Source organism: Sander lucioperca, chromosome 16 (genome assembly GCF_008315115.2).
Source record: "Sander lucioperca isolate FBNREF2018 chromosome 16, SLUC_FBN_1.2, whole genome shotgun sequence".
Classification (NCBI taxonomy): domain Eukaryota; kingdom Metazoa; phylum Chordata; class Actinopteri; order Perciformes; family Percidae; genus Sander; species Sander lucioperca.
This window is the reverse complement of record NC_050188.1, coordinates 5,805,557-5,823,203: the sequence shown is the minus strand read 5'-3', so window position 1 is coordinate 5,823,203 and position 17,647 is coordinate 5,805,557. Positions and strand designations below refer to the sequence as shown.

Sequence of the window (17,647 nt, the reverse complement as noted above, 5' to 3'; positions counted from 1 at the left end):
AGTTAGGTCTATAACTGTCCGAAAATTGTTAAAATATGTCGATCAGTGTTTCCCAAAGCCCAAGATGATGTCCTCAAATGTCTTGTTTTGTCCACAACTCAGAGATATTCAGTTTACTGTCGCAGAGGAGAGAAGAAACTAGAAAATATTCACATTTAAGAAGCTGGAATCAGAGAAGTTTGACTTTTTTTCTTTTTTTTTTTAAATAACCGATTAATCGATTATGAAAATAGTTGGCAATTAATTTAATAGTTGGCAACTAATCGATTCTTGATTAATCTTTGCAGCTCTAGGCCAACAAAAAAGGATCAGATCAGCAACGTATCATTCAGTGTGGAAACATTTATATCTTCATGTTAGGACATGTAATTGAAAGTGACAAAATAATTGAACTGGTAAAATAATAGCTAATTACTTAAAATATGATGATAAAAATTCAAATCATTAGACCGTTTTACTGGCCGCCTTGCTGGTGTTTAGTATCAGAACACGTTTAATTTGGGAAACAACCCACAACTCGTTGGATATGTGACAATGGTCTCACCAATGGGCCAAACTTATAAAAAGGTTGCTAATCAGTGGTAGAACATTTCAGTAGTTGGCTGCTCAATTTTAGCAGCTAGTGGAGCATATATATATATATATATATATATATATATCTGTAATTGGCTTTGCAGCTGGATTTTCACTGTAGTATTAGCACTTACCTTGCCATCTTCTACTTTTTTCACAATCTGTATTACTCTGTACAACTCTGTATTGTTGACTGACAGGGCAAAAAGACGGCAAACATTCAGAAGAGAGCATATCATATTGGATGGATTGTAAATGATTAGACTGAAAAAGATATGAATCTTCTATCTTTCATGCCTCTGTTTATTTTATGTTGCAGTTGCTTTGACTGTCCTGGGCATGAAGATGCAGTAATGGGACTATGCACTGAAACCCTGCCTTATTCTCAATACAGACACAAAGGTCAAAGCTGGGGTGTTTAGATTGACCTAACTCAGTCTTACTAGCCTCACCACATGGGAAAAATGAAGGCTTCACTTATTTGCTCTTTTATACGTACGTGCATTCATTCAGTTGATTGATCTCAGTTGAAATATAATGTTCATGTTTTGGGTTGCTTGTCTTTTTTTTATTACTGAGAACAACATGGTTTCTCTCTCTTACCCGTTACATCTGTCAGAGGCCCCTGTTTTCAAAATGGTGTTGTTACGGTTTGGGATCCCTAGTAATGACAGCCTTTCACATACAATGTTTGTGCACTGTTTTGTGAGTCAGTGGATGTAGATGTTTTGCCTGTTATTGATGTACATTCACTATGAATCATGTTTTAGACATTCCATGTCTCGCTCTCTGAGCTCCTGCTTTGCTTTTGGACCAATTCACCTGGGCCAAAAAAAAAAAAGAAGAAAATAGGGAATAAAATGCTGTTGTCTTCCAAGAAGATTGTGAAAAGTGATTGATGGGTGAAAAAAATAAATAAAATGGAGTTGAATCTACCTGTCTGATTTTTTTTTTTTTTTATTCATCCATGAGACCGAACTAAAACCTTATACCCAAATCAACTCTGGCATCTTGAAAGTCTGATCCAATTTTAAAAAAAAAAGAAAAAAACTTAGTTCAAATACCGTTTATGTCATTTTCTATTAATAGTCCTCATTCTAGTGAGAAATTTAACAGGATAGTGAGGGGACATTTGCTCACACACGAGAGGGTCGATTTCTAATTTGCAAGTCAGTGGAATATTGTAATTGCCAATACGCTTACAATACATCTTCCACACTGGATCTGCAGTGTCAGTACATTCATAGCAATGTTGCGTGTGAGCTTGACTTTATTAATAACAATATGTTCTATGCCAGTGGTTCTCAAGCTTTTTTCAATAATGTTCCCCCTTTGAACATTTTTTTTAAGCCATGTACCCCCTAACCAGCGTGAATAATTTTTGGTATAAAAAAAAAAGTCTATATAAAGAGGAACAATACAGCGATAGATTTACTTAAACAACAGCCTTGGACCTGGAAAACATTTAAATGCTGATGAAAAAAGTGAAAAGACAGTAGAAAGAAGAAAGTAAGGCAAGAATAGGTCGAAAATAGTAACAAAAAAAGAGACACAAACTTCTAAAAAGCAAGAAAAACACAGTAGAAAGAAGGAAGGCAACACTAGGGTGACAAAAGTGACAAAAAGTTCCAAAAAGCGACAAACTTAGAAAAAAGTGACAAAAACTTTGAAAAAAAAAAAGACCGTAGAAAAAAGTAAGGAAGAAAGGCAAGAATACGTCAAAACAAACGACAAAACCTTCAAAAAAAGGTGACAAACTTTGAAAAAAACGAAAAATTTTGAAGAAAAAGACAGTAGAAGTAATTACAGCCTTGTAACTGAAAAATATTTTGCAAAAAATCGTATGTACCCCCTGCAGTCCTCCAAAGTACCCCTAGAGAGTTAAAGAAATGGACCAACAGATCCCGTGGACGGAGATCAGTGAAGGATATTAGAAGCACTTTTCCGGTGAGCGCTGACCGTTACTGCGCAGCCTCCAACTGAGCTGGAAGACGTAGATGTGACGTGAGCAACCTGTCTGAAAGTTGTAAGTCTTCTGGTAGCTGTGCCAAGAGAAATCTCAGTCATTCCCAATCTTGCAGAGACGGAGAGCGTAGGTATATGTAAGGAGATAACATAGGCACAGGCTAATTATTGCTAACTAAAATGCTAGTTAACGTTAGTAATTAAACTTAAACAGCTAATGTAAGTCCAAACTGCCTGCGAGCTTCTCCTGTACTGTACGGTAATTTGTCTACAGTGCGACAGAAAATCGCGTGGTTAAGCCTGTTTTTACAAAAACATCTGCTACGGAGCCATAACGTGAGATGCAAGGTAATGGAGCCTTTTATACATTGTCGTGTTTCTTTAGAAATAAACAACGGACAAATAGAGTCTTTAAACGTTTCAGATGTAAAGTTATTCGCAGTCAAAGTGATGTCAAAATGAATGGCAGTCAATGGGATGCTAACGGCGGGTGAGAGCTAGGTAGCATCAAAATGGCGCCATATGAAAAGTACCCCTACGGGGATATGTACCCAAGGGGGTAAGCTTCGCTTCAGAGCTCGAATCTCCTATGGCGCCATTTTGATGCTACAAAGCGATCACCCCCCGTTAGCATTCCATTGACTGCCATTCATTTTGACGTCACTTTGACAGCGAATAACTTTACATCTGAAGCGTTTAAAGACTTTATTTGTCCATTGTTTATTTCTAAAGAAACACAACAATGTATAAAAGGCTCCATTACCTTGTATCTCACGTTATGGCTCCGTAGTATACGTTTTTGTAAAAATAGGCTAACGATTGTGTCATAACCACGCGACTTACTGTCGCATAGTAGAGGAATTACCGTATAGTACAGGAGAAGCTTGCAGGCAGTTTGAACTTACATTAGCTGTTTAAGTTTAATTACTTATGTTAACTAGCATTTTAGTTAGCAATAATTAGCCTGTGTCCATGTTATCTCCTTACATATACCTACACTCTCCTTCTCTGCAAGATTGGGAATTATTGAGATTTCTCTTGGCACAGCTACCAGAAGACTTCCAACTTTCAGACACGTTGCTCACGTCACATTTACGTTGTTTCTCTCAGTTGGAGGATGCGCAGTAACGCTCAGCGCTCACCGGAAAAGTGCTTCTAAAGGCCTTCACTGGTCTCCGTCCAGAGCAACGGGATCTGTTGGTCCATTCTTATATACAGTCTATGTATGTACCCCGATTTGAGAAACACTGTTCTATGTCATGCTGAAATATGACATCAAGTTTGAACACACAGACCTAGCCTGTTAGTGCAACAACTAGTTCCATATGATTGGCTAATATCAGGTCATTCGTATATGTTAATTTAAATTCACATTCTTCAGTAATTAGGAAATCACTTTAGAACCACTTTAATCATAAGGTTTTGCTCAGTTGCAGTACCTCATTAGTTCTTTAGGCGGTACTTTAGGAGACTTCTACCAAAGAATCGTCCACGTTTGCCGAAGAAGAAGAAGACGACAACGATACATCTATGTGAAGAAGAAAAAAGAAGTCAAGCCACAACGAGATACAGCAGGAAACAACGATCCTGATTTCCAAAAGAAAAGCAAAGCATTGTGACATATTTGCCACAAAATTGCATATAATCGTCATCTTGTGCGCTAGGAATACGATACAAACATGTAATTCCACTCAATTATGTGCATGATATTGGGTAAATGGTGGATAGGAAATGCTGTGGAAATAACCCAATACAATAGCATATTTGCCCAGATAAGCACCGTTCCCTACCACACATGATGCTGATAATATGCTATAACTAGCTTATTATATTACCAAAATCTGTTGATGTGGACACTGGGAAAATATTTGTAATGTGGATATGAGGGGGACGCAGATAAAGATATTCATCATTCATTATCTAATAACTCCGAGCTGGATTAGCTGCTAGACTGGTCTTGAGTGTTTTATTTTGAAAATTGCCACCGGATGTCCCACTCTTGATTAGCATTAAGTGTTGCCAAAACACTGGTCCAAAACAAGGAAGCTTGACAGGTTACTGCCTTTTGCTAGTGCTACAGGCAACGTGAGTAAACGTTATATATTTAAGGCTTTGGTGTGAAAGACATAAAAGCTAACCGAGCTGAAATGTGCATGTATTTCAGTCAGCGTTGTTAGTCATGAGCAGCCAATTCATAGGCTAGCCTAGCTAAGCTATGCAAGCATAGCCTAGCTAAGCTATGCTAGCTGACACAAATGTTTTGAGACAATTATATCTAGCTTAACGTAAGCTATGTTCTCTTTGAAATAAAATTAGCGAAATATAAGCTAAAGATACGAGGGCTTTTGTTTGGTTACATGCCTCGTGTTCTTCACATTCGACCACTGTAATAATGTCAGCTTCCACATTTAGTTGACACTGCTTGGTGTTTATGTTAGCAAAGACAGCAGCAGCTGTGGCTTTGCTTTTCGGGGAAAGGTAACGTTGCATTTAGTTAGCTAAAGTTAGAAAGTTTTTTTGACTATTTAGGAGTCGCTGGTATCCAGTTTTACATCAAAGGCTGTTTTGGAGTGCACGTCATACTGAACACTAACGCAGCTAATGTTTGTTAGTGTTCATTAACAGGGCATCTCCATGGGCCAACTTGGTTTGGTTTGTCACTTAATTGTTGAATAAGTTTATTAGTATCTCTGCATTCTTTTGTTCTCTTTAATGAGATGTTTTACTGTTAAAGGACCAATGCACCCAACATTCAAACACATTTTTCTCATCTACTGTAATTATACTTAACCCTGACGTTGTATTTTTTATTATACGTGCCTGTGTTCTGAGATATGTACCCCTAAAAAGTCTACCTCCACCCCAATACAATGGTGGTGAAAGAGTCCTTTGAGGTGCTCATAGCATTGAAAATGCGCATTTAAAAGATTCAACAGCAGTATCTCTGTCTAGAAACAATAGACCTTTTATCATTTGTCATAGTAGGAAAAGCACAGGTGTATTCCAAACCATTAATGATGGCTGCATTCCACTTAGGAGAGGTCCTGGTATTGTGCATGCTGACTCACTGAAATAGTTTACTGGGACACTTGATGGAATTGAGCCATCGTTAAGGTTATCAATTTCAGCTGGGCTTTTCCTACTTTGACAAGTCAACATGTCTGCTGTGAAAAAGGTCCATGTCCTGCTTAATTTGGAGACTAACTACTTTCTAATAGGGGTGGGAAAAAAACACGGAAATCGTATGTATCGTGATTTTCTTTTTTTGCGACAGTTTTTAAAGTTGATTTTTTTCACCCCCTAGAATCGATATTTATTATTATTATTATTATTATTTTATTTTTATTTTTTTACCAATGATTGACCTAAATATTTTCTGTTTATACGGTACAGCCGACAGCGACTTCATCATATCCGTTTCCAGCGAAACAGACGGAAAGCAGGAAAGCAATAAACGCAGAAAATCCATGTGCATTCTTTTTAGAAAACAATTGGTTTTTAGACATGTTCCATGGTATATTGTCTCTAAAAGTATCATTCAACTTTTGTTTTTGTTAAAGAAGGAAAAGAAAATTTCAATACTATCGAATTGCAATACTTTCAGAATCAGAATAAATGAAAATCGCAATACAAATCAAATTGGCACGCATGTATCGTTAAAAAGAATCGAATCGGGACAAAAGCATATGGTCCCAGGCCTATTTTCTATAGAAATGTAGGAAGGGTTAAATCAAAACGTAAGTTATAATAATAAGGAGCACAGAAGTTATTGTGGTAATATGATCTGCTACAATAAATGTTTTTTTTTTTTTTTTTTCTGTCCCATGAAGCCACATGTGAAGATGAGCGTCCCAGACTACATGCAATGTGCCGAGGACCACCAGACAGTACTAGTGGTGGTCCAGCCGGTTGGCATAGTACCCGAGGACCAGTTCTTCAGGATCTACAAACGCATCGCCAGCGTGAGCCAGGTGAGCATCAGAGACTCGCAGCGCCTCCTCATCCGCTACCGCCACCACTATCTGCCCGAAAACAACGAGTGGGGAGACTTCCAGACGCACCGCAAGGTGGTGGGCCTCATCTCCATCACCACCTGCGCCTCGGCCAAGGAGTGGCCCCAGACCGCCGAGCGCTTCCACGGACAGAAGGAGGTGTACAGCTCCACGCTGTACGATTCGCGCTTGCTGGTGTTCGGGCTGCAGGGAGACGTGGCAGAGCAGCCGCGGACGGACGTGGCCTTCTACCCCAGCTTTGAAGACTGCCCGGATGTGGAGAAGAGAGTGGACGACTTTGTGGGGTCGATATTTATTGTTCTGGAGTCCAAGCGGCTTGACCGGGCCACGGACAAGTCGGGCGACAAGATACCACTGCTCTGTGTGCCCTTTGAGAAGAAGGACTTTGTGGGTTTGGACACGGATAGCAGGTGAGTTGTTTCTGCTTTCTGCACCATAACCACTTTTTCAAAAAGCACTTTAGCATTTAAAAGGCTGGTTAAGGAGTGCTTGAATGTCCACCGCAGCCAGTTTATGCGATATATATATATATATATATATACACTGCATTACTTGCAAGTGTGTGATTGTTTCTGTGTGAAGTTGCTTGTGACATCAGCCTTGCCTCCTCAAAAATCTGTCCCTTTTTGATTTTTGCTACGTTCATTTTCGTTTGTTTACCTTGGTTTATTTGTCTTTCTTCTTTTCTTTCTTTCATACTGTCCTGTGAGTTTATTATTGGGTGTGAAAAGGTGAGATGTTAGACTCATAAGTTTAGTTAACCCGATAGCGATCCCATCAGCTTTAGCTCTGCCCTGAAAGAAACCGCCAGCCCTCGGTGCTGTTGTGCATTTTGCTCATGACTCCAAGCCAAACTCATCGCTCCTCAAGGTTTAAATTTTTACAGAAACTCATATGGCAAAAGCTCTATTAATGCTATGGGCCAGAAATATCCCCTTAGCTGTTAGAGTAACAGTGGTATGAATACACACTGTTAGCAAAATAGTCTAGCAGTAACACTAGCTACTTTAATTAAAAGAAGGTCTAAATTTAATGAAGATGAATCTAGGCTCATCACAACCCACCATCACATAAGTGATGCAATACTACATAACCGTTTGTTGCAGTAGTTGTACACACGTTATATCAGCAATCTTGACACTGTTCCAGTAAAGGAAACTGCTAAGTTATATTCAGTTGACCACACAGTGTTCACAGAGGCTCAGTGGCCACTTCTTCTGTCTTGGCTACTAATTTACGTTCTTCCGAGGGAAGTTAAAGCACCATACCCGTGTTTTTCTCTGCTTTTGCTCATTTACAATTACAACAAATCGTGTATATACTCTTCAATGCTGCCAATCTTTCCCCTCTCCTGGCAGCCACTGGTTTCACTATGTATTAGGAGTGGGACTCACCAGAGGCCTCACGATACCATGTCATCACAATACTTATGCCACGGTACCATATCATCACGATACTTATGTCACGATACCATGTCATCACAATACTTATGTCACGATACCATATCATCACAATACTTATGCCACGGTACCATATCATCACGATACTTATGTCACGCTACCATATCATCACGATACTTATGTCACGCTACCATGTCATCACGATACTTATGTCACGATACCATATCATCACAATACTTATGCCATGGTACCATATCATCACGATTCTTATGTCACGCTACCATATCATCACAATACTTATGCCACGGTACCATATCATCACGATACTTATGTCACGCTACCATATCATCACGATACTTATGTCACGCTACCATATCATCACAATACTTATGTCACGATACCATGTCATCACGATACTTATGTCACGATACCATATCATCACGATACTTATGTCACGCTACCATATCATCACGATACTTATGTCACGGTACCATATCATCACGATACTTATGTCACGGTACCATATCATCACGATACTTATGTCACGCTACCATATCATCACGATACTTATGTCACGATACCATATCATCACGATACTTATGTCACGCTACCATATCATCACGATACTTATGTCACGCTACCATATCATCACGATACTTATGTCACGGTACCATATCATCACGATACTTATGCCACGATACCACATCATCACGATGCTTGTTACGATACCACATCATCACAATACTTGTCATGATACCATATCATCACGATACGTATGTCACGCTACCATTTCATCACGATACTTATGTCACGATACCATATAATTGCAATTTTAAACATATTGCAATATTCTGTGATATATTGCAATTTATGACCCTTTTTTCCACCTTCAAATTTTTCCCAATTTCAAATTATGTCCCCAAAAGGAAACTTTGTCAACATCTGTTTTATCTAAAAATATTTTATCTTATTTGTTCATCTCACTTCAATTTTATTGCTGCAAAATGGGATTGTCAAGCAGACAAACTGACCACCACATATATAATAATTAGGGCTGTCAGCGTTAATGCGTTAATCGCAATGCGATTAAGGGCCGATGCGATACATTTTTTTTTAATCTCATGCCGGCATTTATTAATTTATTTTACACTTCACTCGGCTTTGCGTCGTGCCTAACAGGCTACTATTTTGACCCTTTGCAGCACCGTTACTTATCATCAAGCTGCCACTTCCTCCTAACACATCCTGCTGTTGCAGGCTGCAGGCATGATGGAGAAAGACAGCAGCAATAACTCTAAATGGAGCTTTTTATTTTCCAAAACTCCCGGACGGCTCATAGACAAGTCAAAAGCCATATGCACGTTGTGTAAAGCTGAATTAAAATATCACCGAAGCACGTCAAGCTTGAGCTACCACCTACAGAGCTAAGCATAATAGTACAGTTAACGTGATGCTACCCGCTAGCATGCTAGAGTGCTACTTGCCGACCTGTGGATGAAACCAAATCCCAAAAAATTACTACAGCTCTTGCGAAACGGGTGGCAACTAACTACAGACCTGTCAGCATCGTAGATGACTTCAGGTCTTAAAGACGTACTACGGTTGGCATGTTCTGACCCGTCTTATTGCGTCGAGGGGGGCAGTAGTTTCACCATACACAGTCTGTACGACACGGAGAAAGCAGCCACACTGGAACAGCTGCAAGGTGCTGCAAACGCTGTCTCATTAACCGGTGATCACTGGACGTCAGTGAGTAATCTAAATTATTTAGGAGTTACTAAACACTATATTGACTCTGGTAAGGATAGGGATGTTTAGTTTTTTAGTTAGGTACTTGGAGGAATTGTGCAATAATGACAAATTCACACATTTTTCTTTTGTTTATAGTAAATAAATAATTACAAATCTTAAAATCAAGTTCATAAAGTAACTTTCTTTGCATTCATTTGATTCCCAATCAAGATACACTGTTAAAAATTGCTTTCGATTGTTAATATGTACTTAAAAACGGTTCTGAAATGCAAAATAATAGAATTTTAATCATGTGATAAAATATGCGATTAATCGCGATTAACTATAGAAATTCAGTGATTAATCGCGATTAAAAGTTTTTAATCGTTTGACAGCCCTAATAATAATAATAATAATAGATCCATACTTGGCGTCTGTGTATTGATACAGTATTGCCACGGAAAATATCGTGATACTATGCTGTATTCCCCCCCTACTATATATCTATCTACAGTCATGTGAAAAAATTAGGACACCCATGCTAATGTTGACTAAAAAGAGGAATAAAAAAAATCATCTTTTGGAAATTGATCTTAATGCCTTAATTAAAAAAATGAGGAAAAATCCAACCTTTAAGGACACCAATTTTCTTTGTGAATGAATAATGTATCGTAAATAAATAAATGTTCTTCCTTAAAATACAGGGGGCATAAGTATAGACACCCCTATGTTAAATTCCCATAGAGGCAGGCAGAGTTTGATTTTTAAAGGCCAGTTATTTCATGGATCCAGGATACTATGCATCCTGATAAAGTTCCCTTGGTCTTTGGAATTAAAATAGCCCCACATCATCACATCCCCTTCACCATACCTAGAGATTGGCATGGTTTTATTTCAGTTAGCCTAATAGCTGGTTTGATTTGCATTGAGAGATGATTTTATGGAAAGTACCCCATCATTACTTAGAATTCCTCATGGGGGACAGAAACTACGCACTAATAACGGCTTTAATGCCGTCCGTCTGTCCGTCCATCCATCCATCCATCCATCAATCCATCAATCCATCAATCCATCAATCCATCAATCCATCAATCAATCAATCAGTACCAAATTGCAAAGTTGTTTTCCAAGAAACTCCTCCTCACATGCATTTTTTGGTTTGTTTTTGTAAAAACGTTTGACAATAATGTTTCACAATGTATAGAAACATGTATGTTTGCACTGCAGCCTCTGCAATTCAATTTTTTTAATTAACTGAAACCATTGGCCAGCGTCACCATTCAAAAACCACTCACATGTTTTTGGAAAATGCTCAACCTAAAATCTAAACACTATATTTGCCATTCAAAGTAAGTAATATTTATATAGAATATTTATATGCAGAGCCATTTAAAAACACCGGTATGGTCCTTTTTAAAGGAGGAGCTGATAGTTTGGACCCATTGAACACAGTTTGGCAGAGTCAATGCTACTGAGGTCTGTCCCTGCTTCAGGAGAACATTTGGATTGGGAAGGTGCAGTCTGGTATTTAGTCTGTTTGGCTGTAAATGCTTGGAGCGGCAAGCTGGCCACGCATCATCATGGATCTTTTTTCATGAGCGCATACATTACCTTCCAGCTTGGCATAGCACTGCAGCTACTCATATAAACATGAGTTTGGTAATGGCATCCATGTACAAAACTCCAGTTTCATTGCTTTTTTTTTTTTTTTTTTCTAATTGGCAGCCTTTTCATTTGAGTTTTACTCTGACACAGAACACTTTCATTGTTGTTCAGAAGTAGCCTACTGAGCATTAGGATTAATTTGTATTCTGCCCAGTCTTCCAGAATACTCAAATGTCTTGCACAAATAAAAATGTTCCTCATAATAGTTCCCCTGTATCCTCCTGGTGAAGCTGCTCCTTCCTGAGTCCCTGGGTGCATCTCCCTTCCCTTATTTGATATCTCCTCACTCCTCGGTTGAACCGGAAGTTGTTCTGGCCCTCCTTTTGTGAAGGCCATCTCAAAGCTCTTATTCCGGCCCGGAGGGATGGAGGATGGATCTCTGAAGAGCTATGACCGAGGACACATGAGAGCAGCCTTCCCAGAAGCCGTGCAGCTGAAAGCTGTTGCTAACTCCGTCCAAACAGCTGACGAATTCACGTGATGCATCAGAGGAAAGGACGTGTCGACCCTCTTAAAACACATTTCCTCGTTTCCTCTCCACGCATGATTTCCTCCGTCTCTCCCATGCTTCCTTGGTGGGACGGACATGCTAGGAAGGGGAAGCAAGTGGAGGAGCCGAGGATGCCGTTTAAGGGAAGTGAGATGCACCCGTCTGTGTCATTGTGCAAGACTACAGGGTTGTAGGTCGGCTCATCGCCTCTGTCCTCGTTTTGTTGCTCCCCTTTGCTTGTGCTTTCTTGCCCCATACTGTACATTCCCTCTGTAGCTGACTGATAAGATTCCCCTGAGTCTCCTCTCCTCGCACCCTGCTGACATAAGAAATGACAATAGCTGAAACTCAGAGCTGTCCACTATATCAATCAATTTAAAGGCAAAAAAACCCCATTATTATTCCAGCTGCTGTTGTCTGAAAAAGTATTTCTCTCTCCTGCTGCTGTCTCTCAGGCATTATAAAAAGCGTTGCCAGGGGCGGATGAGGAAGCATGTCGGGGACTTGTGTCTCCAGGCAGGCATGCTGCAGGACGCCCTGGTCCACTACCACATGGCTGTGGAGCTGCTCAGGGGGGTTAATGACTTCCTCTGGCTGGGTGGTAAGTCTGGAGAATGGGGGCTTACTACTCAAAGACGGGATTGAATGGTTTTATTTCTTAATGTTAGCTTATGTCTCCTTGGACCAGAAACATACTTTTCTATAACGTGAGACAGGTGCGTCGGAGGGGGACGAGTAGGTCAAAAGTAGCAAAGAGGTGTTGCGTGTAACACCACTTGTTAGTACCAAAACGTTGCCAGCTTTTAAATTTATTTTTTGCAAGTTAGACAATGTGCGGGAGTTTTTTTTGCAGCTTCTGTCTCCCTGAAATCTATTGTCTATCGTCTGGCCGATACTCGACTTTTGAGACCAATACCAATGTTAGGATTTGAAAGTACATTTTTTTCAACCTAAATGCATACAACACAGAAGCATCCTTACAATGCTTATTAGTACAATTGTGACAGATGTGTACTGAGCGGGAGATTTTACAGTTGAAAAATAAACTTGTCAGTGCAGTGTTAAGAAACTATGTAATGGCGGCACTGTTTTCTAAATTACCTCAAACATATCTTTAGTATTTTGGTGCTGCCATTTGTTATTTATTAGTCAACATATACACGGCTTTATAGCTGTGATAAGCCAATGAATACAAATAATATTGGCCTTGTCAATGTATTGGTCAAGCTCTTATATCACCTGTTGATCCTGGAAATAGGAATTTTCTCCTGGGTTTGAGTTTGTATTGTCTATCATCTTACAGTCCATTTGTTCTAAGCCGTTTGCTGATGCCCTTATCTGCACTGACATGCAGTGAGTGCAACAGTAGAGACAGTTTCAGCTTCTTAAATCACAAAAGAGTTGACACAACAATCAGCAGTGTAAACTCAAGGGCTTTAACTATCCAGCGCCCTTTAGAGGCTACTGAAATGACAAAAAAATGTCTTTGCCTGGGCCATCAGAAAACGACAACAGTGCACTTGCTATTTCATCTCATCACGGCGCCCCCTCCCATGTGCAATTATTATGTATTCATTTATCTATTTATTTAAATTGAATGTTGATATATAAGGGTTTTTCAAATTTCGTTGGCCAGCTATCTATTTATCTAAGATCTAGGAAAGAAGAATAAAGAAGAGCCAAGCAGAGATGGAACGATTTGTCTTTGTGCCCTTCTAGCTGCGTTGGAGGGTTTGTGTTCAGCCTCTGTCATATTCCACTACCCTGGAGGCACGGCGGGGAAGACAGTCGCACGCAAGCCAAGCATCTCCCAGCCGGCAGACGCAGGGAAACGCCACAGACCAGGTGAGCGCATCCCTTTGTAAACCGTGGCCCAGAAGGAATAATAACGGAGGGCTGTGAGCGAGTTGGGATTGTGTGAGAATGTCACTGCTGACACCGCTACGCTTTGCTCAGCTAAGCTGCTTCCTTTGTGTGCAGATGTCAGCTTCCTAAAACTGCTGAAGCTTTCTTATTTACCCCGATGACTGCTAATTTGGTTCAAACTTAGCATCACTGAATCCGTCACTACCTATTAACACGATGTTAACACGGTGTTCTATTAACACGGCCTTGTGTATAACTACACCATGAGTAGAGCGTCATCCTGTAGCAGTTTTCTAAGCAGTGACAAAGATTTTCACCAACACATTTTCTCTGAAACTAATCACTTGCTCAATAAATTATTTCGGCACCAAAGCAAAATGACAAAGTACATTCAGCACATTCAGTATTACTCACCGAAACGCATTGCGTGTCCAACAAACGCGTCAAGCGCATATGCTTCCTTATAAAAACGTGCAAAGCTGATTTAAAAGTCTGGACCTTGCATTGTTACATCCCTGTTCACTGCCCAGCACTCTTCTTCTTCTTCTTCTTCTTCTTCTTCTTCGTTGGTGCATTGCTGTGTATCGTGGACCTCTTACTCCCACCTGTAAACAAGTGGAGTGGTGTGAAACAAATGGATGGACTGCATCACCTGGTTGTCACCCCTTTTCCACCAAAATTAGCTCTGGTTCTAGCTCTCTCACCAGTTTTAGCCATTGTAACAATTGTAATCAAGGATGTGTCATCGCATTGTTTGCACTTCGTGTGTGTGTGTGTGTGTGTGTGTGTGTGTGTGTGTGTGTGTGTGTGTGTGTGTGGTCCAAAAACCAGGAATACAGTATACTTGTGGGGCCATAATGCTGGACCCCACAACTTCAAAGGGCTGTTTGAGGGTTAAGACTTGTTTTTAGGGTTAAAATTAGGTTATGGTAAGGGTTAAGGTTAGGCATTTAGTTGTGATTGTTAAGGTTAGGGTAAGGGGCTAGGGAATGCATTATGTCAATGACGGGTCCCCACAAAGATAGTGAAACGCACTGTGTGTGCCAAAAGTTTCTCATGATAATAAGTAGATTTATTTTATTTTTTGTAAGTAGAGAACAGCAGCAGCTGTTAAGCATGTTGTTGGGACTAACACTGCTAACATTGCGCCTTGCGTCATGGAGTGAATCTGCATTCTTTCTCTCTGTCTGTAGGGGCTCAGGAGGTTCTCATTGACCCAGGTATGGTATGTCTAACCAACATAGCTCTTAGTTAGACAACAATCTGCCTGTTTGCTTGTGGTCGCATTTGCCCCCTGTGTTTGATGTTTTTTTTTCATCTTGCATCAGCTTCCTGATTCCTATGGTTATATTTCATTCTTTTGGAAATTGATTGATGCCCCCCCCCCCCCACCCTTTTGGCAGGTAGTGTTCTCCTGTGTTTACCCTCACCTTTTTGTTTTTGGTTTTTCTAACGTACCTGCTCTTTCTCACAGCCACACTTTTGATGATCCGTATCACATCTACGATTGAAGACTTTAAATGGTCACCCTTAATAGCTTCTATTCCTTATTTATTCAGGCCCCATTGTTCTAACAACTCACATCTTACTCTTGAATATTACACTACACATTTCGCTAGCACATTTAGCCATTTGAACACAAGGTTACATAATCTCTGTTGAAGCACCAGCAGGTGGCAGCTCATTGCCAGTGGTGCATACTTTGATTTCCCGCTTGTATTGCTCACTTTTGCTTAACCCCTCACTTTCATAGCCAAAGAAATATAAGTCACGTTGTGTATTTGTATTTAAAACCTGTTCTTTGTTTACCTCTGTGCAGTTATTGTCTTAAGTGCTCTTTCTTTGTCATGATGCGTGTGCAAATTGGCTTAAGTAGTAGTGCAATGCAACATATCATTATCCACACAATTGTCACAATGACAGCACCACAGTGTTGCTATGGCCACAGCCCCGTTGCTAGGCGACGCACTCTCTTTGTATTCTAATCAGATTTGGCCGAGAGATGCACCTTGCAATTGCCTTTGAAACGTTTCAGGTGCGAGTTTAACGCCGCCTGGGACGTTAGCCATGAACACCATCTTGATCACATTTAGGGACTCCATAGCCTCAGAATATTCATAATATCACTTATTAAGGGAGAGCGGGGAAAGTTGGTGCAGAATTACAATTTACATTTAGTTTTAAATGGGATCATCAGGAGGCTTCAGAGCTAGGAATAAACACATACTTCACATAGTTTCATTCAACATTATCCGTTATCTTTTCACATATGTGCAAACATTGTGAACACTGTAAATCTGTGTCTTTGTTGATATATGCAGTATATTACGCATGTGGCGGTGGTAGCCAGGGCAGTGTCTTTCAAAAGCAATCAATGGATTTAAGTTTCCCCTTCTTCCTGCTGTCACTCCTCTCGTTCCCTTTCCCTTTGTGGTGGAACAGACGGATGGACGGTCACTCTGGTGTCTTTCCTAAACTAATTTTATACTGTCCTCTTTTTGAGTGTAGGTGCCCTCACAGCCAACGGCATTAGTGCAGACACCAGCACTGAGATTGGACGTGCAAAGAACTGCCTGAGTCCTGAGGACATTATCGAGAAATACAAAGAGGCCATCTCCTACTATGGAAAGGTAATGACCAGAAACGAATCAACCAATGTCATTGTTGTTGGATTGAAGATACTAATGGATAATATCGTGTGGCAAAATTCAGTGTCATTAAACTGGGGGGATTTGAACCCAAAATACTGTTTCCCCCTCAGAAAATAAAATAAAAAATGAATTTAGAATAAAACTGCTTTCAGTTCATTAGACAATAGAACTCCACTGAAAATTGACATTATGTTATTTGTTCATAATATCAGACATTTCTATTCTAAATACGGGTTTACATGGTCAACCAGAATATTTATCACCTATAAAATAACAAACTGCAGCATATCCATCTCATCAAACACTGACAATATAAAGAACTTCTATTAAAAGGCTTGTATTGGCTCATTACGTCACTTAAAGCTCAGCATTGTCCTAGTCTATATCCTCGATGTTCCAATTCTGAGATTGCGCCGTTGCCGACTGAAATTTCGCCGGATTTCACGCTTTTTGCTGGATATCCGTTGCCTTGGGCTTTCTTTGTGTTGGCGTTCTAACCTCCGGTGGATTTCTGAGGACTATGGTTAACTGCTCCTCAGATCTCTGCAGGGTAAATCCAGACAGCTAGCTAGACTATCTGTCCAATCTGAGTTTTCTGTTGCACGATTAAAACGACTTTTGAACATAGACATGTTCCACCAAAACAAGTTCCTTCCCGAGGTGAATTTGCAGAGGCGCCGTTGCTCCGTCTGGTGCTTAGCGCTGCCCAAGACGATTGTGATTGGTTTAAAGAAATGGCAATAAACTAGAGCACATTTCTCTCCCATCCCAGAGTGCTGTGTGGACTAGCCAGACCCTCTGGCTAGTCCACAAGGTCTGGCAATGTGAGACTAGCATTGTCCCAATACTCATTTACTCAAGGGCTGTTAATGTTTTTGCTAAATGAACAAAATTTTGAGTCTGTAGTAAGTTCAAGTAAATTGATATAGCATTGTTCAATGACAGACATCACAAAGTGCATCACAATATAAGAGCAATAAAATAAACTCAAATAAAAGTAAACAAGGGCAATTAGTAGGTCTTAGGTGTCTTTTTAAAGGAGTCCAAATGTTTTATAACTTAAAAGGCAAGTGGTGATATTCTTTTTTTTTTTTCTTATTGGCAACAAGACTAAATCCAACAATAGATTGATCCTATTAACAAGTATTATTATTCCTCTGTACCACAGAGCTCCTTAGTTGTGCAAAAAACTATTGAAACAATGAGCCAAAAATTTAAAAAAGTTAATTTGCAAAAGTCAAAAATCTTTTGTCATGCCTGCCATAGCCAATAATATTAAGTTATAAAATGGAG

At 39.9% G+C, this 17,647-nt stretch overlaps 1 protein-coding gene across 4 annotated transcripts in view; it reads left to right on the top strand.

The window, feature by feature from the left end:
• The first annotated feature begins 4,532 nt into the window (after nt 1–4,532).
• trappc9 (trafficking protein particle complex 9) overlaps nt 4,533–17,647 on the top strand; it is a 278,262-nt gene continuing 265,147 nt past the window's right edge. Inside the window, exons 1-7 of one of the 4 annotated variants that reach the window (XM_035992819.1) lie at nt 4,533–4,623; nt 6,369–6,961; nt 7,253–7,282; nt 12,293–12,438; nt 13,557–13,682; nt 14,897–14,923; nt 16,212–16,333. In XM_035992819.1, the coding sequence (XP_035848712.1) occupies nt 6,381–6,961; nt 7,253–7,282; nt 12,293–12,438; nt 13,557–13,682; nt 14,897–14,923; nt 16,212–16,333 (1,032 nt within the window). In that variant the 5' untranslated portion in view covers nt 4,533–4,623; nt 6,369–6,380. The remainder of the gene's footprint in view (nt 4,624–6,368; nt 6,962–7,252; nt 7,283–12,292; nt 12,439–13,556; nt 13,683–14,896; nt 14,924–16,211; nt 16,334–17,647) is intronic. The other 3 variants (XM_031278502.2, XM_035992820.1, XM_031278503.2) reach the window with 3 other exon arrangements.